Here is a 26,755-nt window from a genome sequence, read left to right as displayed (position 1 = left end):
GCTCATATGGGTGTGGTATTATTTGAGGATATTATGTTTTAGTGGGAGTTTGTATTTGTGGTGCTTTATGTTTGTTTGTATTGTCTGATCAGAATAAAGTTTTCAGTTAAGACACTCTGTTACATTATGTTTGGTTTTGACCTCACTAAGGAGGACCAGTTGAAAATAGACATGTACTGATCACATTGCATGTAATTTTCATGCTGCACATCCATGATTGATCTATGTCGTTTGATTGTATTGGTATATGTGACCATTGATGGGTCGAGTCACGATAAATGTGACGAAGGCCGCTTTGATCCTATATTGATATAGTCAATGGACGAGATTGTTCGGAAATACCCTTTCAGTGATAGCATTTTTTGAGCTCATAAGGTTATACACAATTTAAGGAATCATATGGTGCCCAAGTGGGAGATTGTTGGATTTAATCTAATAAATCTATTTGTGGGCACATATGATTAATCAATGTGTATTGCTATCTTTCAGGATAACCCACTAAAGTGATCAATTAAGTTGGGTTAATGGGTATTTAAATATAATCATGGGGTTATATGTGCAGATACCAGGTTGTAATTGTGATTTATTGATGTGCTAAATTACAAAAATACAACATCTATAAATAAGGGGTTATGGTCCCTAACCTAGGGTTACATTCTCTAATTCTCTTCACCCCCATCTAAGAGAGAAATTCGGTTTTAGAAAGAACCCTAAGGTTAGAAGATCAAAACCCATCTCAAGATTAAGCAATGGATTCAGGTATAAGCTTCCGCTTTTTTGATTATTGTTAATCTCTTTGAATTAATCATAGCTATATGGTTTTAGATCTCAAGTTTTATGATGTAGATCTAACAGGCCACAGATTATTTACCTTTTACGGAGTGTTTGAAAAATGCTACCTCACTTGTGAATTCAAAATCTAAATTGATGCTAGTTACCAAGCTAGGTCAAGTCCAGTGTATGGATTTGGAAATATCCTATCGCACTCAAATTGTTAATAGCAAAACTGCCAGAAGGTAATTATCTTTATCAAATATTTGTTAATGCATAGAAGTGCAAATGTTTCTGTCGTTCAATCTATTTGAATTATTTATTCTCATTACCTTTTCTCATGTGTGTTTAGCTGTGTGTTTCTATTTTCTGCATTCGCCGAGAAATAGCCTTGTTCTGAAGTTTGATTATAGAAAAAAATTGCCATATAATATATATAACGTGTCACCCCAAATATTCAATTCGTAGCACGTGCATGTATAGATAGGAAGAAACTTTTCCACTACATATAACGAAATCTAATCATATGATATATATAATCGTATGATATATATAAAATCTGTCAGGAGCATTCTATGCTTATATAAATATAAAAAGACTCTGCCACTTGGAACAATGTATCAACAATATTTAATTTTCAATTAATCTCATTTCATGACTGCAAAAAGATTTTGCACCATGATTTTAGCATCAAGATTCATTTTATTATCTCCTGAGAACTAATATGCACTTCATATTTTGTACTTTATGCCACTTGTCTATGTAGGTATAGTATTTAATAAGATTTAATTTCCTATCCATCACTTTAAATGTAAAATAGATTTTGTCACCATGTGCTTAATTGTTGTGCGCGGCGCGGAAGCGGTCGAATCACACAATCCAAACAAGAGAGATCACAACCAAATAAACAAGCACAATCACCAATTAACACAAGAGATTTACGTGATTCGGCAAGTTGCATACGTCCACGGGGCAAGAAGGGGATGAGGTTTTCACTAATAGAGAAAGAGTACAAACTGAGATTACAAATCACTAGAAGGAACAAACTAATCTCACCAACAAGCTCTTAATCTCTCCAAACAAAACCCTAAACAAATAGCTCAGAAAATACCTCTTTTCTGTGCTCCAAATATCCCCAATTTTTCTTCTCCTCAATTCTCTCTTCTAATTGTTCCATATATATAGAAATCCTAAAATCATAAACATACTAGGAATTCTAAACCAAAACCAAATCAAATTAGGAATCCTAATAACCTATTACCAAAATAGATCAGGAATCCTAATAACTAAACCAAAACCAAATCAAATTAGGAATCCTAATAACCTATTACCAAAATAGATCAGGAATCCTAATAACCTCATGTTACCAAAATAGACTAGGAATCCTAATAACTTCATGTTACCAAAATAGACTAGGAATCCTAATAACCTCATGTTACCAAAATAGACTAGCAATCCTAATAACCTCATGTTACCAAAATAGATTAGGAATTCTCTATCCAACAATTCTCCACCTCGGCGAAGTTTTCCCAAAACTGAGCCGACACCGACCAAACCAAATGCCTCACTTGTTGCGTCCAGTACGAAGTGAAACGATCCACAACAACGGACTCAATCCATAACAAGTTGAGACCCAAACGGGAGTGCGAACACTCACCCAAACGTCAGTATCTACTCACCAAATCGGCTGCATCATAAATGACTGCCTACGTATCCTCTTACCCAAGGAATCAAGCCTTCACGTAGTTCACCCAAATGGCCTCCAAAGACCTCAATCCACTAGAAGAGTTCGCAACCCTTCTCTAATATCACGATCAAGTCTGCGGCTGATAGCACCTCCAATGGCTCCAAACTGAACTAATCCAAACATCTCCACCTGAGATGAACCAATGGCCATATCCAGACTACATCCATCAACTGTACTCGAATCAATCAACCTATCATCTGCATCCAAATCAACACGATTCCCAATCTGTGTCACATCAGCTGGAATCCCAAATGATGCAGTATGATCTGGAGTTTCCTCCCAATGTGGAGTAGCATCACTCTCCACCTGCTGTGATGTCCCAAAGATCTGATCACCACTCTCCACCTGCCGAGAGTCAAACGTGACATACCTGCTCAGAACAAAGTCAGAAGCCAATACCTGATAATCAAACACGCCTCTGAATCCCAAATGTGCTATCGGATCAAATCTTACATCCACGATGTGACCGAGTGCTGGGTAGTCAAACATCCGACGCAACCCAAAATCTGAAGCAGCTCCACCAGATCCCATATCTATACATGCAGCAGTCGGCAACCTATACATGAGACGGACCAAACATGTCGTAGCCTGCACACCAATGTCAATGCTCGACATCAAACGCCAATCCTCCTCCAGAAAGGAACAACTACCTGAATCTGCCATCTCGCCTTGTCACCTCAAAGTTTCCACACCAATGAAGTGTCTCCTATTGCCGTGAGCTCGGCACAAATGCAAGAAAGAACCTCTACCATAATCAGAACGTCGGGTTACCTTTCTACCAACACACTTTCTCCATCTGTTGCGGGCTTCTAGGACTTCACACCAACGGGATTTGGTTGCAACCCACCAATGCCTAGAGCAATCCCCAACTACGGAAACCACATACCTATTACCTCCCAATAATGCTCCCTTGGAAGGCTCCCGAATGCCTGAATGAACACCCCTCAGAAAACCCCTCGAATGATGGATAGAAGTGCCAAACTCCACCTCGGTCTTCTCGCTCATACCAATGGGTTCACAGGACTTCAAACTGCAGGTCAAAGCACTCCTCAAAAATCTATGCACGACATTTCCAATCAAATAACCCAACATCAAACAACGCTACAGTATAGCCGAATCTGATGAAGTCGTCATCTCCCTATCAATCGTCATGCTTCCGAGCAAATAATACAAATTGCTCCTTCTGACGCCCTTCATAACAATCATGGACCCAAATGTGACCTTCCAACGTGCATCCTCCAAGGTCACTTTATAGCCAGATGCCACCAAAGCTCCTAGTGAAATAATGTTCTTCGACAACGGCGGAACGAACCTCACTCCTTCCAACTCCTGAATCACTCCGTCATACTCCGAATACGAACGGTACCAATACCACCAATAGAGCATGCATGTCCATTACCCATGAGCACAACATCCTCTCTTTCCAACTTCTGAAAGCTGGAGAACCAATCCCTCCTAGGGCATACGTGGTATGAAGCACCCGAATCCAACATTCACTCTGTAGAGTTGGCAACACAAACTGACGACAGTGCAGACAATGAATAGCCCGAAGAATCCGAATCTGAATTGTTGCCACTAGTCTTGACAACATTCACCTCTGAAGCTTGTACAGCTTTCCCCTTATTCTTCTCGGCTCGATCTAACTTTGGGCATTCAGCTTTCCAATGTCCATCCTCTTTACAAAAGGCACACTGATTCCTACGAATCCCACGATGTGCACCTCTAGACTGCGACCTCCTGCTTCGGTTTGAACAATGACCATGAACTACTAATGCATCTCCCGATGCCTTCTCGGAGGACTCATCAACACTCTTCCTCAACTCATAATTCACCAACGCTGAGGTCACCTCCTTGTAACTAACAGTAGTTCTTCCATTAATCATAGTTAGGACAAATGTACCATAACATCATCGGGCAACGAACACAAAAGTAGCATCGCCTTGTCTTCATCCTCAACCATGATATCCACATTAGCCATGTCTGAAAGTAGCTTTGTGAAGTTGTTAACATGCTCCCTAATGGAAACTCCCCTCTTCATCTTGAACTGGTAAAACCTCTTCTTCAAGTGAAGCCGATTCTCAATGCTCTTAGTAAGATACTTTTCATTGAGTGTTTCCCACATCTTTTTCGCCGAAGTCTCGTTCATCACATCATAAATAAGATCTGGCGTTAAGCATGACCGAATAACTCCACACGCCCTACTATTCATCTTCTTCCAAACCTTAGCTTCCATCTCGGCAGGTTTCTCTTGTAACTCAAGAGTCTCCTCCAAATTCTGAGCGTCCAATGCATCCATCACCTGGCACCTCCACAAACCGAAATTGATCTTACCATCAAACTTCGGAACATCGATCTTCATGTTATTGATGCTCAAACTATGTATCGTCTTCGTAAGAGACGATCCCGATGTGCTTGCTTCACCCATGTTGTCGATCTAACTCTTCAAATAGGAATCCTTCAGCGAATCCTTCAAACAAGCCTCAAGTTGAACCCGAAGCTCTGATACCAATTGCTGTGCGCGGCGCGGAAGTGGTCGAATCACACAATCCAAACAAGAGAGATCACAACCAAATAAACAAGCACAATCACCAATTAACACAAGAGATTTACGTGGTTCGGCAAGTTGCCTACGTCCACGGGGCAAGAAGGGGATGGGGTTTTCACTAATAGAGAAAGAGTACAAACTGAGATTACAAATCACTCGAAGGAACAAACTAATCTCACAAACAAGCTCTTAATCTCTCCAAACAAAACCCTAAACAAATAGCTCAGAAAATACTTCTTTTCTGTGCTCCAAATATCCCCAATTTTTCTTCTCCTCCATTCTCTCTTCTAATTGTTCCATATATATAGAAATCCTAAGATCATAAACATACTAGGAATTCTAAACCAAAACCAAATCAAATTAGGAATCCTAATAATCTATTACCAAAATAGATTAGGAATCCTAATAACCTCATGTTACCAAAATAGACTAGGAATCCTATAACCTCATGTTACCAAAATAGATTAGGAATTCTCTATCCAACATTAATTCACAATTTCACCACCATTTAAAGTATATACATTTTGTAATTGATACTTTTACTGGTTGTTTATGCATCTCTAACCTTGAACAAGACAAATTCATCTTTTTATCCGTTGATATGAAATAAACATAGTCGACGCCATGTACTTCATACTACATTTTCATTGTAGTTTCATGTACGGTTCAGACTTGATGCTTTTATCACTTTTATGGCATCTGTTTCAAGTGTGGATGTAAAGGCATTTTATATCTTTTACTTTTTACGTGGCTGGTTTTTACTAGGTATATATAACAGTCAAAAAGATTCATTTTCTAATATAACTAGTGTGGATGTAAAGGTATTTTATATCTTTTACTTTTTACGTGGCTGGTTTTTGCTAGGTATATAAGTAATAACAGTCAAAAAGATTCATTTTCTAATATAACTAATGTGGATGTAAAGTCATTTTATATCTTTTACTTTTTACATGGCTGGTTTTCACTAGGTATATAACAGTCAAAAAGATTTGTTTTCTAATATAACTAGTGTGCATCCCGTGCAAAGCACGCCCCTTATTTTTTTTAGCACTGTATTTTAAACTTGTCTCCCTCTAAATTTTAATACATTTGATATTATTATTATTTGCTTAAAATTAGAAATCATATTTACTCCTCTATACTTAAAGAATGATCCAAGTTTGAATATATATATTGAATTTAGAAATAATATCTACTCATCTATACTTAAAGAAGGGTATAAGTTTTAATACATTTTATTTACTTTAATGTTTATGGTACAGTAAATTAATATATACAGAATAGTAACTTCAAATATGGAGGGGTAAATTTGCTTTATTGTTTATGCTATAGTAAATTATATAGCATAAATAGTTCTAGTGTACAGGACCAGATTTAATTTACTGTTTATACTACAGTTTTTACTATGATATTTACTATATCATGAACATTAATTCTTTGGTCTCCTTTCCAAATATAAAGGTGTAGATGATTTGAGTATGTGAGAGATTTTGTCATCACATGTTGCATGTGTTGGAGGAGAAATCGGGCCCAATCTAGAGTTGATGGGCGTTAAACAGAAATTAGCTAGGAATCAATTTTAACCCAAAAGTTATAGCTATCAGGTATTGACCCAAACTCCTATTTAAACTCGTCACTCTTTCTTATCTTATCCGATGTGGGACTATACTCATATATTAATCACCTTAACAACCCTCACTTTATTTGTGAGTATATTTCAATTCAACTATAATTCAATCTTCCACAGATTCACTAATTTTTTGCACCACTGCACTCGTGGCCTAACCAGTTCACAAACTTTTACACCACTTCATTCGTGGGCTAACTAGACAATGCATTCAACACATAGTTATCAAACATCCGTAGGACCTTCCACCACTTCACTCATGGTGGCTAACTAGATTAATCTCCCGACACCTTCGGGCTTCACGTCGAAGATCATCTGTTTTTTTTAAATTACTTGGATCATGACCTTAGCTCTGATACCACTTGTTAGGGGAGAAATCAGGGTTAATCTAGAGTTGATGAGCCTTACATAGAAGTTAGGAATCAATTTTAACCCAAAAACTATAGCTGTCAATTATTGACTCAAACTCCTATTTAAACTCATCACTCTTTCTTATATTATCTGATGTGGGACTATAGTCAAATATTAATCACCTCAAAAGCATGCCATCATTTTTATTGTAGTTTTAGGTATACATTTCACATCTCTAGTTAGATCGTTGATATAAAAGGCACTTTGTCACTTCATGCTTTGTGCCATGATTTCATCCTAATTAATTTCATGTATCCGCATTTTGAATTGGTATTTTGTGTCACTTCCTATGTGGGCAAATCGCAGTGACAACATTTAATTTATGATCCATTGATTTAAATGTAAAGTAGATGTTGCCACTTCGTGCTTTATGTCACGATTTCATAGTGGTTTCACATATGTACATTATGCATTTGATACCGCTTGTGTGTATTAACAAGATTCATTTTATTATCCATTGATTAAAATGTGGAAAGAATCTGCCACTGTATGCTTTGCTTTGTGCCAACCATTTCATCGTGATTTCATGTATATACTTATTGCATTTGGTACTCTCCATTAATTGCCTGGGCAAGAACATAAAAATGAAAAGGATTCATTGTCTGATGGATCTATTGATGTAAATGCGCAACAAACTTAGCTGCCACGTGATTCACGCCGTGCTTTCACCATCATTTCATGTATATACATTTCACATTCGGCAGCTTTATGTCACGTGTCAAATAGGGATCAACAAGATTTGGTTTCTGATCCATCTTATATCTTATACTATTATAAAAGCAGGTTTTTTGTTAAAAAAATTCTTCCCAAATGCTCTCCAAAATACATACATGCATACATAAATCATATTTCTTCAAATGATATTCATACATACATACATAGACTACACACCTTCATAAAGAGAAATCAATGATTTTTCATGATACTGCAATAATATAGAAGAATTTCACAGTATGACAAATGTGATGCTTTATAATTCTTCTCATAAACTCCACTCTTATTAAATCACATTAATCAAAGGCTTTAGACTATATTGTAACTATGCTTTGCTTTAATTAGATATGTTTTATAATTTGTAATATAACTACTATTTACTATATTGAGATGTATTTATTTGTACTAAAGTTTAGATATTAATAAATGGACTTTATATCTGTATATTATTTTACATTATTTTACATTATGTACATCAAACAAGCACACTAAATTATTGTTATAATTTATCCATTAACGAAGTTATATCTAGGTCTAGCTCTACATTATTCACGGTATTAACATTGCAATAATGTTAATCCATGAGATTAACATTGCAAGTTTTCTTCTTAGTGGTTGTAGGCATCGAAAATTGCCTATAGGTCTCCGTGAGCAGCTCAATGCTAAGAGGAGGTGAGGAACGTATCTGGAACGCTTTGGAGGGGGTATCTGTAGGCATCGAAAATTGCCTATAGGTCTCCGTGAGTAGCTCAATGCTAAGAGGAGGTGAGGAACGTCACTATACAAGTCACAGAAGCTCGATTAACGTCGATGAACGCTTGAAGTGAATCGATGAACTACGTGAAGCAACGGAGTTTCAGAATAACGAGGATACGAATTGATCGGGAGCCCCGCGTCGCGTACAAAAAGCGAAATACCATTCGTGTCTCATTTATTCCACAGATGATCTAATCATTGGAGCTTATAGAACTCCTTGTCGGCTTTCCAACGCACTTTGAATCGCTCAAATCTGAGTTCGGATGAAGAAGTTACGGTGGAAACGGACGAATATGCAAAACGGAACGTCTCAGCCTGAGTTGAGACACCCCGAGGCATCTCGGCCCAAGTTGAGACACCCAAGGGTGTCTCCAGCCCTAAAAAAGTCAGATTTCGATTTTTGTGTGGTTTTAACCGCCCGGATCTCCTGGAAGCCTATAAATACAGCCCCTGGAGCCTCATTTTTGGAAGATCTGGAATCCTCGTGCCTCGGCGAAGCCCTGTCGGATTGAAGACTTAAAGTGCACAGATTTCAGAGAGGAGTAGGAGTTAGATCTGCAGCACGGTTCGTTCCTTAGGATTATCCCGTTGCGGTAATCTTAAGAAGAGTGATTATCTCGCTTCGCCGAGATAAGAGCTACGGTTTCTCGATCCCTTCGCGGATAGACGAAACTCTGTCCAAATATTGATCGTTCGGTGGTCCACGGACTAACGCGTCCCCGTTACAAGCCAAGATCCCACGCAAGCAGCGGGCGATAAACACTCGTTGCGTTTGTTTGAAGAAAATTGAAATTTTTTTTGTTTTTATTGTGTAAAAGTCTTATAAAAAGACTGATTTTTATATTCGTTGTAAACGTCTGAAGTTTGTAATGAATCCCGCAATGAAACAATCAATTTTCTACGAAAACAGTGGTACAATCATTATTTATTACCTCCCTTTCAATTAAATCTATTGTAACCCGCATAATCCCCACTCAACAATAATATCTATCAACTCATATTTAAATTCCTATCATAACCCATTAACCCCCAATTAAATTAATCAATTATGTCATTTATAACCCTCATCAAACAAATAATACCTATTAAAGCAAGCAAATTCCTCCAATAAACACATCATTCAAACAAAAAAAGAAAAGAGAAAAATAAAAAGAAAAAAGAAAAAGAAAAAAGAAAAAGAAAAAGAAAAAGAAAAAAACTACTCCTCTCCCTCCCTGTAACACCTCTGTCTACTCCTCTCCCTCCCTGTACCACCTCTATGACTCTATCACCGACTGTAATCATCGTCGTTTGTATCTGGAACGCCATCACAACCATGTATGTTCATATTCTTTTCAAAATTAATACAAAAATAATTGTGCATTTCAAGTTCTGAATAAGTCCTATAATATTATTAGGTTAGTAATTTACAGTTATAAACTGGGAGGAGTATAGTTTTGTGTAATTTATTTGTACATGAATTTTGTTGAAAGCATACACGCATGTTCACTATACCAAACTTCTATATAGTAGGCTTATTTTTCTAGAAATTTTATGATCATTTTTAAAGTTATTTGAACTATATACCTCAATCATTTTTAAAGTTATTTGAACTATATACCTCATGAAAACAAATACACACCCATGGAGAATCAACCAAAAACTTTTGTAATCGGTCGATCTTTGATCTTTCATTTTGCTTTACAGGTAAATATCAGCAGAGACAATCGCTTTACATGGTTTAATGGTAAATCTATGCCATGTGCTTCATGTTGTGCGCAGCGGAAATTTCGGCAGCACCTCCGGTGCGCAAGGTGCACAACAAGAGATTAGATCACAATAAAATTCTTGTTTCTCAAAGGAAACAAGAACCAAAAGCCAGATATCTCATCAAAGTGAGATATCAGCTCTTTCTCTCGTCAGCTCTAGGACTGCGCGTCGAGGGATCCTACAAGCTATTACAAATTACGGCAAGAATACAAATTTTTATGTGGTTCGGCAAATTGCCTACGTCCACGGGGCAAGGAGGGGGAGATCTACTATTAGAGAGAGAGAGAATACAACTGGGTTTACAATCACACAATTTAAACCCTCACACAAACTCTCAGATCCCTCACACAAAATCTCTCTCAAAAGGGGAGGCACAAAACCCTAAAAGACAGCTACACAAATCCCTAGAAGAGATAGCGGAATAGAGTTATTTTTCTTTTCTGCAAGCCTTCTGCTTCAACTCTGCATGCCTCCCAAAGCACTGCTCCTTTTGTTCTCTATGTCTGTTGCAGCCGCCAAAAGAAAACCCCAGCCTTGCACTCTTCCGCAGCCGCAAAAAAGAAGAACAAAACAAAATCCTTCCTTGCACTCATCAGCGCAAAACCCTAGGTGCTCATTTTATAGAACCAAATGTCGGGTGGGCCTGCTCCTTTCCGCACCTATGAACAAAGAATTTTGTTCACGTGGGTATAGTGGACCCCACGTGCTCACACTTCATCCGAAGATGCTCACCATAAGGGGGGTTATTGGTTGGGACAAATTGGGGCCAAGTGGGAAAAGTGTTCCAATGGAACAAATTTATTCTTTTGGGATATTTTGAGTGGGGTAAAATAGGATAAAGTGAGATAATAAGATAATTTCAGCATTTGATTTGACAATTCATATGAGATAATTGATGATGTGACACCTTATTAAATATAATTTTTTCTATTAATTACTTCTAAATTAACTTATCCAATTGGTTTAGTATATTATTTAGTATATTATTATAATATAAATATTATTTTACTTTATATTAAAATATAATATATTGTACTATACTTACAAATTACTATTATTAATTATTATATTGTATTGTATTATATTATATTAGCATGCTATATTATATATAATAATTAATATAATATAATATAAATATATTTAATATAATATTTTAATAATATAATTATTAAAATATTAATATATGTTATTATATAATATTATTAATATATGTTAGTATAATATAATATGATAAATACGTTATACTATAATTACTATTATATAATATTATTAATATATGTTATTAAAATTTTAATATATGTTATTAAAATATTATATAATATTATAATAAATAGGTTATACTATAATTACTAATTAATATTATATAATAATATATTACATAATATTATTAATATATGTTATTAAAATATTATATAATATTATAAAAAATACGTTATATTATAATTATATAATATTATTAATATATATTATTAAATTATGTTATTAAAATATTAATATATGTTATATTTTATATATCATATCATATATTTATAATATAATTAGCATGTATTAGTTAATTAATACAAAAATATTTTAAAATTATCCCAATTGCCTTCAAAGTGGAACAACATTGTTCCAATATGGAGGATGGGGTAAATTTGGGGTAATTATGAGGAAGGGGTGGATGGGATCTTTATATAGTTGGTGTAATTTAGGGGAAAGTAAATTATTTGTCTCTCAATTACCCCAACAAACCAATAACACCACAAAGTTGACTCCAGTTCCAATTTAATGAATAACACCAAAAAAGTAATATTCCAAAAATTATCCCATTATCCCCAAAATTACACCAATGAATATCCCCTAAAGTGGTGTAATTTAAGAGATCTTCATATGCATAAATATAATGATTTTGCGAGTCATCCGAAAGAATTTGTAAATAATCAATGTAACAGCTTTTGTATTTTAAAAGATAGTTAAAAGAAAGTTAAAGAAAGTTTTATAAAATCCTCATGGTCATATATAGTTATACTACTTTGCATTTAAATTAGCACAAACAAAGGTGAAAGGTAATTTCAGTAGTTAAAGAGCTGTTGTCTCCAACATAAACGAGATTTTTAGGTTATATACGTCACCACTTACCCAATTATGTTGCCTAAAGTTTGTGATTCATGTGAGAATAATGCTTTATAACTAGGAATAGCGAGAGGTTCAGTAATCAATTTTCAACGTCTTATATATTGATTAAAACAAAACGATAAAGTCAAAAAAAAAAAGATGAACTTAAAGAAAATAATATTTCAATATCATGCATAAGCGTGGACATACCAAATTTCATGTCAACACATATTTGAAATATAATGGATTAAGAGAATCCTAATAATATTTACTTAGGAGCTAGATCTTCTTTCTAAGATTAGCTAGCTTCAACAAAGAAAGACCAAGAGGAAATAATATTTGAAATAAATTTGAAGACCAAGAGATTCTAAACATGACTTTTTGCTGCTAAAGAGTAGAAATGACCGAAGATATGAAGGTTTGTTTTTGGGAAAAAATAGATTAGCCCCCTAAATCCCAAAAAAAATATTTTCAAAAAAAAAAAACACTTTACAAGAAAACAATATTGAGAAATTTATCATTTAAACCCTAATTTGTATAAAAATGAATTTTTGAGTAAATAAAAATTAATATATAATAACATTTATTTTGAAGAGCAAACGTTTATAAAGTTCAACCTTATAACAACCTAAATATGGAAGAGAGTTTATATCAACCATGCTAGTTGACCTAAATGTGGAAGAGACTTTATATCAACATATTTTCTTCCATGATATCACAATGGCTTCCCGTATATACCTTCGGTGCAACAGTTCTGATAGTAATTTCTTATGTATATATCATATTCATTTTACTTGCTTTTTCCACTAAAACATGAAAAGAAAATATTGAAAATTGGACCATCGCCCTTCTCCGAGGAAAAACTAATAACAATATATATACATTTCACAATATGTATACATTTCACAATTGGCACTTTCTATGCTACATGTCAAACAACAGCTGACCTGATTCATTTTTGAATCCATTCACCTAAATATGAAAGAAACTGTATCTCAACATGTTTTTCCGCCATTATAATACTGTGGTGATTTCATGTATATATATTTGGTAAATTCACTTTTCATAAAATTAGTTTTTTAGTATGCATCTTCATCATCTTAATTTATTTTTTCATAGAAAATGAAAAGAACATACTCAAAATGGTACTATCGTACATTCTTCTGGCCAAAGTAGCCTAAAAAGTAGAAAATAACATCAACGTAAAAAAGTAGATATTTTGCAGCCACATGCTTCATGCCATGGCTTTACTATGCGTTTATGCATATACATTTCACATATGACACTTATGACATGTGCAGAATGGCGATCAGAATGATTTGTTTTGTGATCCATTGACCTAATATGAAAGAGTCTATATCACCACATGTTTTTTGTGAAAATATCATATTATATATATATATATATATATATATATATATATCTTACATCCCGGTAATAATTTTTTATGTATATATCTTTGTCTACTTAATTCTATTTTTATAAGGGCCTGTTTATTTGGAGCAAGAAAGATGGAAACATCATTTCTAAGAGTGGCACACTCTGAAAAGTTAATCTTTTCAAAAACAGAGCCCTTTAAACAAAAAAATAAAATAAAATAAACAATTGTTTCCTAAAATAAGAAAGTACCATACTTTATGGAAATGTCATTTTAGAGTATTTTGGTTAGAAACGGTTGGAAAAGGTGGAAAACAACGACTTACGCATTAAAATAATAGTAAACATGGGTGACTGTGCGTTTTTTTTGCCAAACTGTTTCTCCCTCTCTCCCCTTTTCTATAAAAATGGTGCTTTCTTATTTTTAAAAATTCATCTAAATGTTGAATTTGCAAGAAATAGTCTTTCACACATGAACAACTGTGAAAAGTGAAAACCTCAATTTTTAAAAAACATTAAGGAAATGGTTGAAAAGTACTGTCTTCCATTTTTTATCCTAAACCATACAAAGAGGTCCTAAAACAAAAATAGAAAATAGTAAAAGGACATTATAAGAAGGTAACCCAAAAAATAAAAGGTAACTCAAAAAGTAGATTTTTTTCTTCTGTTGCCATAGTGTTACTTCTTCCATGAGCGAAGTTTTGTCATACCATATACTACTAGTGTGCACCTCGTGCAAAGCATGACCTTTATTTTTTTTATTTCTGCTACAGTAACTATGTATTTAAATACATTTTTCTAAGTACCACAATAATATTTTTTTAAATGTTACAGTATCCCGCTTGAGCAACAGTACTAATGCTACAATAATGTTACAATCCATGTTTGTGCTATAGCAATAATGCTTATATTACTGCATGAATAGTGATCCTCGAATTCTCCTGTCTGTGCTACAATAATAACGTTATTGTAATTTAGGGGGTGTTTGTTTCACCAAAAAATTTGGCATTTGGTATGCACTACAAGTTTTGGGATCAAAAAGTGAGTTTTTTTTGTATTTTGGGATTACATATATGGTGTTTGTTTTAAGAATTTTTTTTGAATATTGAATCCCAAAAGTGCAAAAAGTGCCAATTTTTAGAATTTAACAAATCCTCTCAATTGGAGAGGATTTTGACAAATCCCATAAATGGTTGTGCTTACCTCTCAATTGTAGAGGATTTGACAAATCCTAATTTTAACTTTTTATGGGAAGTAACATCACCAAGATAGCATATTCATCATATTATAAAATTTTGACATTTGGTAATGCTACAATTTGAGCTTGAAACAAATAAAATATTACAAATTATAATATTCCAAATCCCAAAATATTAATGAAACAAACAACATTTTAGAAATCCCAACCCATAACAAAACACCTATGGATTTCAAAACCCATGGTGAAATTCATATCCTAAAATTATAGGATTTAAAACAAACACTCCTTACTGTAGCATGGATAGTAAATCTTGGATTCTCCCGTTATTATAGAGGAATAAATTTCATCAAAAAGTAGAAAAGTAGTATAAGTGGGATTTTGGTATTTAGGAGGGTAGATGTAGAAAATGAGGGAGATGGATGATAAAAATCCCAATCCAAGGTTGTTTGAATCAGCCCACAGAAAACTTAAGCACCACTCTCTCCTCTTTGTCATGGCCGCTGGTTTTTCCTCCCAAAAATGGTTTTCTCTCGAACCCTTCTCCTCTCATACCCTTATTAAATTCCCACCCTGAAATATGACCAAAATCAACAGAAAGATCAATTCTTTGTGGGTTTCTCTCTGTTTCCCTTATCATTGATGAGGGTGGAAGAGAACTTGGCGGGATTGGCGACTGAGCAGGCTAGGGTTTCTTCTTCGAGGAAGGGGAAGAAGAAGAAGAAGCAGAAGAAGTCTGAATCGATGCCTACGGTTGTGCAAAGGCTGTTTGATACTTGCAAGGATGTGTTTGCTGATTGCGGCCCTGGGATCATTCCCTCGCCTGAGAAAATTGGGATGCTTAGGTCCATGTTAGGTATTGAAATCTTAATTCATTTGATAGAATTTTGTTGTTTTTAGCATGTAGGTAGCCTTTAGATTGGATCAAAAGGGCGTCTTTGATTGAAAGAAGGGAAATTTTGAGGGATTTGGATTAATTTGGTGTTATTAGGATATGGGTAGTGACTAGGTTTATGATTAGTGATTGAGATTTGGGTTCCGTATTCATAATTTGATAGAATTGAGATCTTGTAGTTTATGGGTAGTTGGATTTTGTATGTGATATGCAATTTGATTGTTACCTTTGGAGCAGAGCATCACTTTTTACTGTTGACCTTTCACAATGTAAACTGTTGGGTTATTTTGGTAGGATTGTACTTTCTTGTTATCTGCTTATTCTTCGTGCTTCCTATTCTGGATAACAATTAAAATGTAATAATTTGAAGATGGTTTGTGACTCTGGTTGTGAATATTTTCTAAGTTGACTTCTAAGTTATGGTATGTTTTCAATGTATTTTTGTCTGTAATTATGGTTATTTTGTTGAATTGTTGCCATCTAATATTTAGAGGGCAGATTTGAGAGATGATGTCATGAATGATTTGCTGTTGCTATTGAATTGTCACGGGAATTGGTTTTTATAATTTTTATCTATTTAAAGTAGCATTTTTAGCTTCTCAGTTCTCAGTCTGTTTTCAATATCCATCTACTTTTTTATTTCTGTTACAAATATGAAGGATCATTATGTGGTTAATGCAAGCGTATTCGAGTTTGTTACTTTTAAGACTTTCTATTTCTATTTGTTAGAATACTTTTTTCGGGGATGGGGCGGGGCAGGCAGGTAGTTTGTTGCAGTTGGATAAACTGCTCATTTGGAAAAAGTCTAATGTATAGAATTTTCTCTATGAGATAATTGAATGTATAACTAAGGAAATTGTTTGACATATGGACATATGTTAACCATTGAGAAGCTGCATATAATTATGATCAAATGTAATTTAATGTTTTCCTAATGGTGCCTAATCTCTTTTTTCCCCCTCTCATGCAGATAGCATGAAACCATCGGATGTTGGTCTTAGTCCAAAGATGCCTTATTTCAGGAGCAATGAATTCAGGGGGCCTCCTCCAATCACATACTTACATCTTTATGAGTGTCCTAGATTCTCGGTACCTTACATACCCATAAATCCAATCCCAATAATTTTCTTTTATAAAGTTTCATAATCTTTAATCCTCCAAAATTGCTAACTACACCCTGCAGATTGGTATCTTCTGCCTGCCTCCATCTGCAGTCATTCCACTACATAATCACCCGGGAATGACCGTCTTTAGCAAGATTCTCTTCGGTTCTATGCACATCAAGTCGTATGATTGGACCGATGCCTCTCAAATCACCAGCGAAATGATCAAACCTGCGCATCGTAAGCTCTATAAACTTAATTCGTATAAAGGATAAATTTTACAAAGGCCTCCAAAACTTGGGGCATTGCCCACAAAACCACCGTGAATATTTTTTCCCCACGAAGACCCTAAAACTTAACTCCAAAGAGTCTCTAATAAACTCCCAAAACTTTGAACTTTTTCCACTAAACCCCGAATGGTGAATCTTGCAATTGGAGGACCTATTATCTGCCCGATTCTATCCTTTCCTTATTTTCTCTGGGCTCATCTTCACCTTGCGGCTTTATAGAGAGAAATTAGAAGTTTTTTGGGGTTGTAGTTTTGCAGGTTTAATGGAAAAGACAAAATCCATGGGGCTTTGTGGTATCCCAAAGTTTTGGGGGCTTTTGTGGAATTTATCCTCGTAAATGAGTAATATGACTGACATCTAAGTTACCTCCTCCTAATCCTAAGCACAACTCTTTTTCTCGATTTCCTCTTTTATTTTGGGTGTTTGGTTTGCAGTTCAGGATCGAGACCTGAGATTGGCAAAGGTGAATACTGATGCAGTCTTCATTGCTCCATGCGAGACTTCCATTCTGTATCCAGCTGCTGGAGGCAATATGCATTGTTTTACTGCGAAGACCTCTGTTGCTGTTTTGGATGTGCTTGGCCCACCTTATGATGATGCTGCAAAAAGGCATTGTGCCTACTACACCACTTTTCCTTGTGCTAATATCTCTGGTGTTTTCTCTAATCTTTTCTCTTTAATGTTTTTAGATAATGTTTGTTTTACAATTTTAGGTTGAGGATATTGTATTTGAGTTGGTAACCTCATTTAGGGTGTGTTTGACAAAATATCAAAAACTGGGCCAGGATCAGTCCTGGCCCATTTTCATCCTAAACTAGTTTTAGTTTGTCTCGGCCAAACTAAAACCAGTTTATGGGCCTTTTTTTAGGCTTACAAAAGTTGGTTGGCCTAGTTATTTTCCAAATAGGAAAGCCCACAAAACTGACAGGTTGAGACAGGTTGAGTCTTGACCCGTGTTCGGAGTGTTGCCAAGCACACCCTAGTAAAATGTCCTACAAGAGTTAGCAGTGGTGAGGTCCATGTACTCTGATGTGATGCGACAGGGTGGGCCTGACCACTAGTCTATCCACCCATGGCAGTTCATTTAACGAAATGAGCTAGCTTAAATGAGTTGCCACCTCATGACCATTTTTTCCATTTAGCTTTTGATGTCTAATTTACTGGATGCATGTCACAGATATTATGTGTCCTAGTGGTTACTGATTTGTTCATGCTTGTAAGGAGAGTAGATGACACATGAATTAGTTGGCAAATCATTTCACTGTTACCTTTGAAAGTTCCCTATGCATTCCATCTTAGGACATGTGAATCTAATGACGTCCTTTGAAGGATTTACATGTAGGACATGCTCAGTTACGTGTAAATGGCAGTCTTGTTTCCCTTCAAAACAAACTTTTTTCATTTCAATTTGAAGGAGCCAACAACTTTGTCCGTAGTGATCTGGCAAATCAACTTTCCCAAATAATGGTCTTAAAGTCTAGTATTGGATTTCACATAGTGGCACAAAGGGAGCCAAACAACTTTGTCCTTGGTGATCTGGCAAATGAACTTTCCCAAATATAGTGGTCTTAAGTTCTGGTACTGGATTTCACATAGTGGCATTCTTGTTAGTTCAAAATATTAAATATAATTTCCAATTTAACCTCCCCACCAAATCTGATCTATTTTTACCTATGTTACCCGGGTACTTCTATAATGAAGCTGTACCCGTACCGGGCACGTACCCGACACTTTCCCGTACCCAAACTTTATGGACACTTCTTGAATATATGCATGCATTTATTACACGTACCCGACACTTTCCCGTACCCAAACTTTATGGACACTTCTTGAATATATGCATGCATTTATTACAACATGTACTCAATTATACGATATATGTGTTAATTTAAAACACTTGTCAAAGACTTCCTGGACGTAGCTTACACTTCACATTCGTCTTTTGAAACTAATGTGATACGGGTCAGATTTGTTTCAGTCCATACCCAAGTTTAAAACTATATAGTTAATGAGTCGTTTAGATGTCTAGTAAAAAATGAGTAGTTTACAATTCACGATAATCAATATGATAAAAGAAACTCAAAAATGTGATCGGAATTTTAATTCTAATGACACATGAAGGGGAAACCACCCCCCCAAAAAAAAAAGAAAAAGAAAAAGAAAAACCAACCAAAAAAAACCCAAAAGGGGGAAACACACGCACACACAAGTTTAAATTCAGGAGACAAATAAAATGCAAAATAAAGAAGAAAATTGCGAACAGGCAATTCCGACACCCATTTATCACCCATACCTAAACTTCAAACCCCACCAAACTCTTTGATGTTTAGACACTCATTTTATGCATACTGAGGTTCTATTCTTTAGTGTCCACTTCAGGATCTCGCTGTATTCCTTTTTTGGAGGTTCCTTCACTTTCATTTCTATGATGAGAGAAACATACTAGGACTACTTTTGCTTACAATTCCTCACATTCTCATCAAATTGCAGAGGATCCAGCTGCAGCCTCCAGCGAGGGGGAGATGTATGCCTGGCTGGAGGAGAAAGAGAAGAAACCCGACGACTTGATCGTGGTTGGTGCAAAATACAAGGGCCCTAAAATCGTACAGCATTGATTGATGTGCTGATTATAGTCTGCGATAGTGCTGCCAATGTGATGAAAAGAGGGGAATTATAACATCTTCTGCAGTGTTCAAGCGCAGCAGTGAATTAAAACATCTTCTGCAGCTCCGGTTGTAAATAGACAGGAGGAAGGAAAGGGAAAAGGGAGAAGAGGGTTCTGAGTTCAGTTTTTTTCCCTCTTTATTTTTTCTTCTTTAGTTGTTAGTTAAAAACAGTTGCAGAAACTTATCTTTTGGTCTCAATAGCTTGTTTTTGAAATTTGGATTGCAGTATACATCATTTTAATTGTCAATTCTGTGTTATTCGTTTCCTTTGCTTGTTGCTTCTTGCTAGCAGTCTACATGGCTAGTTTCTTTGCAAATTAGGTGTTTTTTCTCGCCAGAATTCGGATTTTTAAGTTCTGATGAATTAAGAGCTGATAAATTCAGAGATTTTCAAGAGTTATGGGATGGGTATTTTGCGCCTCAGAAGGAGCAAAGCATTTCCCGCAGACTGCTTACATTTGCTGTTCTAATGCAATGATGCGCTCGTCGTGCAGTCAGCGTGAAGTCAAGATGGAGATGGAAATGGACATTGGTGATAACCACTGAAAACCACATCTACTTTCCTTTATAACATAAAGGTTAAAGGAAAACCTAAAAGTGAACAGTAAACTTTCTTATTATCCACATATTTATCTCCAATTAAACAATTCCCCATCACTTCCCTACAACCGTGTTTATTAGAGTGGCACTAGGGGCACATCTCTAACCACAACTCCAACCACACCCTCTCTCACATTTGCTACAGTGCACCGGGCCCACATGAGATTTAAAAAATTTAAAATCTCATGTGGGCTCCGGTGCACTATAGCAAATGAGAGAGATGGTGTGGTTAGAATTGTGGTTGGGAGTGTGCCCCTATCATTTTCCTTTTTATTAAGTGGCCACGTTTTACAGTTGCCCACAACTTCCCGAACTACTCAATCCATATCCTTATATACTCCGCTCTCTCATTTTATCTCCGTTAATAGAAACTCCGATATGTGAGCCATTTCTTTGGTGCCCTAGATTTTCTCTCCCAAAAATTATCTAATTTCTCTCTCACTCGCCGATTCCCACTCCGATCGCCGCTCCCAAGATGGTCAGGAATTGTCTCGACTTTTGATCTCTAGACATTTGGCTCAAAATCCTCTTCAAAACCCATTTCTCTCGATCGTTTCTTCGGATCGCTTTCTTCACACGCCACTGCTGCAATTAAAAAAAAGGTGATAATTTTGGAATCCGAGGAGGAGGAAGGATAAGAGAATGTCAGAATTAGGATTAGGATTTGAAGAAGAGAGGATGAAGAAGAAGAAGAAGCAGCAGCAGCAGCAGAATCAATAGTACAAGCTCTATTCTACAACTACGGTAAATTTTCATCTCTCTGTCGATCATGCGAATTTAGTGGATTATTTTCCTTTCATTTTTGACGTATTTTTTTAGAATAATGCTAGAATGGAGCGACAAGAATCAAGTTCAATAAATATTTCCTCAAATTCCAATGGGCGCTAATGTCAGAGAGACGTACATGATTTGAGGAACTGAATGTCAAAATATGAGGCGAGATTTGCCGATTGAGGTTGATGCTGGGCTCAAAGGATTTGAGATTTAGGTTTAGGGTTTCAGTAAATGATAGGATTGGTAAATTGCAAAATTTTTATGTTTATTTCTCAATGAGGTTCTTTTATGAATGAGGTTGTCTGTTATATTTTGATGCAGGAGGATTTGATGCATTCCCATCCATTCTTACAAAATATTCTTTGGACGGGTCTTCATAAATTTGTTGAACCAATTTTGATGCACTGGCCTGGTAGCAAGCTGAGAGAAAAGGCTCTGAATAATGCCATGGAGCATATACACTATGAAGATAACAACTCTAGGTACCTTTCTGCTAATGTTCTTGCCAAGGTAAGCATTAAAAATCCCCTGATGGACTTTTCATTTAGTAGTATATTTTGGTTCATTACTGATTGATAGAATTGATAAAATGTATGAGAGCATCTTTTATCGCACGATAAAATCATCTTTTATGACATTAGTAATCTCTTTACTTCTCAGAGTTGTTTATATCATGCTTTAACAATGTATCCTTTTGCATGTTAGTTGTTGGTCTTATTGGCGCATATACAGAAACATTCCTGACATTAGTTAAAAACTAAGTTATTTTATAGTATTCTTTCTTCAATAAAACATTTTTCTTGTTGGGTTGTTTTCCTTTTTACTTACTTTTTACTTTTTAGTTTCAGTACTGATAGTTTTAGTTTTGAGGTTATATATATATATATGAACAATTTTTTACTTCAGCCCCATTTTAATTTTTTTATTGAAATCGACCCCCTTTTTTTTATTTACCAAAACCGACCCGATTTCTTGATTAGCTTCTTAATCACCTTCCTAAATAGTCGGGGTTGCCAACCCCGACTATTTAGGATATTAATTTTTAGGGTTTAAGACTTCTAAGTAGGGTTTAACACCCTTCTAAATAGTCGGGGTAGGCAACCCTGACTTTTTAGGAAGGTGATTAAGCTACTAATCAAGAAATCGGGTCGGTTTTGGTAAATAAAAAAAAGCGTCGATTTCAAAAAAATAAAATAAAATGGGGCTGAAGTGAAAAATTGTTCATATATATATATATATAACTTGAAATATTAACAGATGAGGTTGTTAAACAAATACAAAGAAATTCACCAACCCTCTTGACCTTTATGATCCCTCCCTTTAATTTTTGAAAATAATCATCTATTTCTCTGTCATTAGTAAAGTCTAAACGTGTCTGCACTAAGATTGCAATCATTATATTCCAAGAGCAAATTATACTTTTTTAGCATATTTTATTTCAGTTTAACATGCTAAAATTGGCCAGCTATCAATTGATTGTTATTTTGTTTCTCTCTTATTTTGTTTTTGACTTTGAAAACTGCTGTTTGCTTCTACAAATTGACTGGTGCTGGCTATGATTTCAATTTACTGTATTTTTACTTTTTTTGATGATCTTTCTTCTATTTATCCTCTTTGTGCAGGTTGTAAACTTTGGCAGTGAGTCTGTAAACCTGATGTTCTCTGTTTCTGGTTTGCAAAATACTGTCAACTCACCGGGATCAAAGATGACTATTCTTACATCCAGTAATGTAATGGACGAGAATTCCTTCAAAGAACCAAATAAGGTAAAAATAATTACAGCAGATAATAAGGTACAAAGATGCATGAAAAAGTTGGAAGAGTTAAATACTTTTTGCCTGCATTATCTATGCTTCTGAATTTTCATAAAACTTGAAACAAAGAAATGACCAAATATAAGTAGGTTATGTTACTCCATTATAAGAAAATGAATAAAAGAGATACTCAAGGTTCTACCCTAACGTAAGATGGAAGCAACATAAATCTAATCCAATATCCATTCATGCAGAACGTGCCGATTCAGAGTACGCTACAAAATACATGTTCTTTGATGAACGTCGTGCTTTCTCCACATTCGTTTACTTCATTTGATCTATCGTTTGCGTCACCATCTCTTATATCTTCAATGTAGAGCAATCAAGAAGATACAAATATACAAATAGAATAGAAGGGTTAAATGGTTAGAAAAAAAAGAAGAGGTTCGTGTTGTAAGAATGGAAAATATGTTGACAGCTTGGTGTATTGAAAGATACAGTTATTTATATTGGGTTTGAATATATGATAATGACGAATAAAGAGAAATTTAGTACATTGTGTTTCTGTTTTTCTTTCCCTATGTTACTTATTGTGATCTGCAAAACTTACGATCCTTATCATGTGATTTATATTGGGTTTGAATATATGATAATAACGAATAAAGAGAAATTTAGTACATTGTGTTTCTGCTTTTCTTTCCCTGTGTTACTTATTGTGATCTGCAAAAATTACGATCCTTATCATGTGATTTATATTGGGTTTGAATATATGATAAATTTATATTGGTTATATATAATGGACTTCAAGTGTGTTTAAGATAAATTTATCGTGACAAAACAAAATCTTTATTGGTTATATATGATAGTCTTCAAGTATGTTTAAGATAAATTTATCGTGACAAAACAAAAAAATGAGATGATGAAAAATTACGCACAAAAATAATCTGTAAGGATGCCGTGTTTGGCACGGGATGAATACTAGTTAATAACAATGCTTCAATCTGCCGGCTCTATTACAACCCCACAGGTACATTTTCTCCTACATAACTCTCATACTCAATGTGTAGGAACTCTTATTCACTATTAACTTAGGGCATATCAGCCAGTTTACGACAAGATACATATAATAACACTTCTCTCTACGTTGATGGCGGAAGTTCCCAATTCTGAGGCAAAGGTCCGATGTCATATATGATCTCTCGGTGACACGACCAGACGAGTTTTATTGCTTCTGGAGTTCCGATTCCTGCTCCTCTTGGATCACCAGCAGGTCCGAACCTGTAACATAAATTCATTTCACATCAGAGTGCGGATAATTTTGACAGAAAGCCGGAATGGTGAAGGAATTGCTTAGAAGTCTTACTGACCAGTGATTTTGCGGAGCTCCTGTTGTTCTTGCTCTCATACCAGCATATGTTGTCCCGTTTCAGCAGATCTCCGCAAGAACTTCGCTGGGGGGGGGGGGCGGGTTCATCTAAACGTTGAATGGTGAAAGTTTTACATGGTCAAAATTGACAGATGGTAGCTTCCTCTTTATGGCAGTTAACAAGAGTTAAGTCCAACGAATCATTAAAATATACGACTAAATTTTGCAAAACTACCATGACTTGGAGGATTTGCAAAGTATCGTAAATTTTTTACCAAACCCCCATGTCTCAGGACAGTTAGGATGAACTGCCGTGTGCATCACATGTGATATGTTTTGGACAATTTCGTCCTTATCTTTAGATTCGGAGGAAAAAAAGGAATCATATTTAGATTTTTAGTAAAACTTGCCTGCAAGAAAAGTTGGTCACTTGATACAACTGCAGCCGTTAGATGTGCATGCATCTTCTCCAGAGCATCCAGCACCATGTCCAGCTGATCCTGCTTGTACTGGGTGACAATCTGCCCAAAATACACATTAGTTAAACTGAACATCTTATAACATCATGAATTATTTTCATAACTACATGTCAGGTATAGCCTGGATTTAGAACTCGCCTAAGACACAGAAGATCCTAATTTAGGGTTAAAAGCCCTACAAGAAATTATCTTCATGCAAGCTGCCATGTAGAGATCGGAATTTTCTCTACCCAAATAAAAACAGAAAACATAAAGTTTGCAATACCGTAAGGCATATATAGGAAAAGTGGCTTTTATATGTCTATTTCTTTACCTGGAAGGGGCCAAAAATTTCTTTTGTCACCAGACTGAAATTGTTTTCTTTAAGGATCTCATCAATGGGAACAAAAACGGCTGTTGGTTGTATAGCTCCATATATTTTTGGAATAGAGTGATCCTGCAACTGTTCGCCTCCAAAGAGTAACTTTGATCCTGGAATCTGAAGCAGCTTATTGACGTGTTCAAGCATGTTTTCTGTCGTTACCTGTGGATCTTGAAATTTGTCAGATAACAGAACTGTAAATCTTCATAACAGAATAATCTAATTCAGCTAAGGGCCCGTTTGGATAATGAAAGTACTGGAAGTAAGAAGTAGGTTACAGAAGTAACTTTTAAAATTATGAAATAGGAAGTAACGGAAATAGCATTTTTTTGTTTGTTTCATATATTTTTAGAAGTAATGGAAGTAGAACTTCTTCCTATTCATTTACTTTTTTTGTTTGGATAATATTTGAAAACATTACTAGAAACTAATTAATACATGTTGGTTCTATTTTATTCTTTTTTAGATTGTCATTGAAATAGAAATAAAATTGTTGTTGGGTTCAAATTGAGCGTTCCTATTGAAACCTCATGACATTGCAAATATACTTAATATTACAGATACTGTTTACTAAACATACTCTTGAAAATTGAATTAGTCATTTGAGAAAAATCTCTTATTAAATTTAACCAAATCGGTGAACATTAAGAAACTGGTCAAAAAGAACGATTTTCTTAAACTTGATTTGATCAACGTGATTGTGTATGACACATTGACATATTGGGTTGATTTGATGTGTCACCTTTATCAAATTCCTTGCATCAAATTGTGACTGAGTTTAGCTTGAATTTATTTTAAAATTTAATTTTTTTTTTTACTTTTTGTTTGGCTGATTAATTATAGAGGTTGGCCTTGTAATTCAGCGATGGCCTTGTATTTAGGTTTTGTTTGAGGAGGTAATAGATTTAGAATTTGGAGATTTTGGGGGTGATGGTCACAGGAAATTTCAAACATATATTTTATGATAATGAGGGTTTTTCGCCCGGTGCATAAATTGTCCATCGTGAATTACCTGCACGTATATACCTTCGGTTGTAAAACCCTGTTCATTATCTGAGTTATAATTTAATATCATTTAAGATCATCTAATTTAAGTGGACCCCACTTTTTATCCACTTCCCCACTACTTCTGAGCTTTCAAGGGCGGAAAAAAAATCTAGGAAGTAGGAGTGCCACCTAGACGTCACATCTGCATTTATGGAAGTAGCTGAAGTAGTCTTTTCAGAGAAACAAACATAATTTTTTGTTTGAAATAGGAGAAACTTCCTCTACTTCAGTTACTTATTTGCTACTTCCGTGCAAACAAACAGGCCCTAAGAGAAACATTCATCACAATAAAACTAATTCTACGCAAAGCGCACATTCTAAACTCATAACATCAAATAGGTAGAGATTTCTACACCTACTTCCACACAGTGCTAGATATGACCAGCATTTTTTTTGTTGGGTGTTGGGGGGGGGGGGGGGGGGGACAG

General features: G+C 35.3%; 2 protein-coding genes and 1 long non-coding RNA gene across 3 annotated transcripts in view; 1 reads left to right on the top strand and 2 right to left on the bottom strand.

Moving 5' to 3' along the window:
* On the top strand, window positions 15,445–20,194 carry LOC109819513 (plant cysteine oxidase 2-like). Its single transcript, XM_020385260.1, has 5 exons — window positions 15,445–15,848; window positions 16,858–16,976; window positions 17,071–17,230; window positions 17,715–17,933; window positions 19,771–20,194. Exons 1-5 carry the CDS (start codon window positions 15,635–15,637, stop codon window positions 19,893–19,895), a joined length of 837 nt encoding a protein of 278 aa, XP_020240849.1. The 5' UTR covers window positions 15,445–15,634; the 3' UTR covers window positions 19,896–20,194.
* Window positions 23,992–24,537, bottom strand: LOC109820349. Its single transcript, XR_002241820.1, has 2 exons — window positions 24,442–24,537; window positions 23,992–24,352 (listed from the first exon to the last, which is right to left on the bottom strand). It is a non-coding gene; the product is annotated as an uncharacterized LOC109820349 (long non-coding RNA).
* Window positions 24,584–26,755, bottom strand: part of LOC109820348 (probable aldehyde dehydrogenase) — a 10,008-nt gene continuing 7,836 nt past the window's right edge. Inside the window, exons 13-14 of the mRNA XM_020386476.1 lie at window positions 25,233–25,442; window positions 24,584–24,961 (exon numbers count right to left, since the gene is read on the bottom strand). Of these exons, the coding sequence (XP_020242065.1) occupies window positions 24,761–24,961; window positions 25,233–25,442 (411 nt within the window). The 3' untranslated portion in view covers window positions 24,584–24,760. The remainder of the gene's footprint in view (window positions 24,962–25,232; window positions 25,443–26,755) is intronic.

This window comes from Asparagus officinalis, chromosome 8, assembly GCF_001876935.1.
Source record: "Asparagus officinalis chromosome 8, Aspof.V1, whole genome shotgun sequence".
Taxonomy (NCBI): Eukaryota; Viridiplantae; Streptophyta; class Magnoliopsida; order Asparagales; family Asparagaceae; genus Asparagus; species Asparagus officinalis.
Note: the sequence above shows the minus strand (reverse complement) of the source record. Positions and strands in the feature narration are given on the sequence as shown.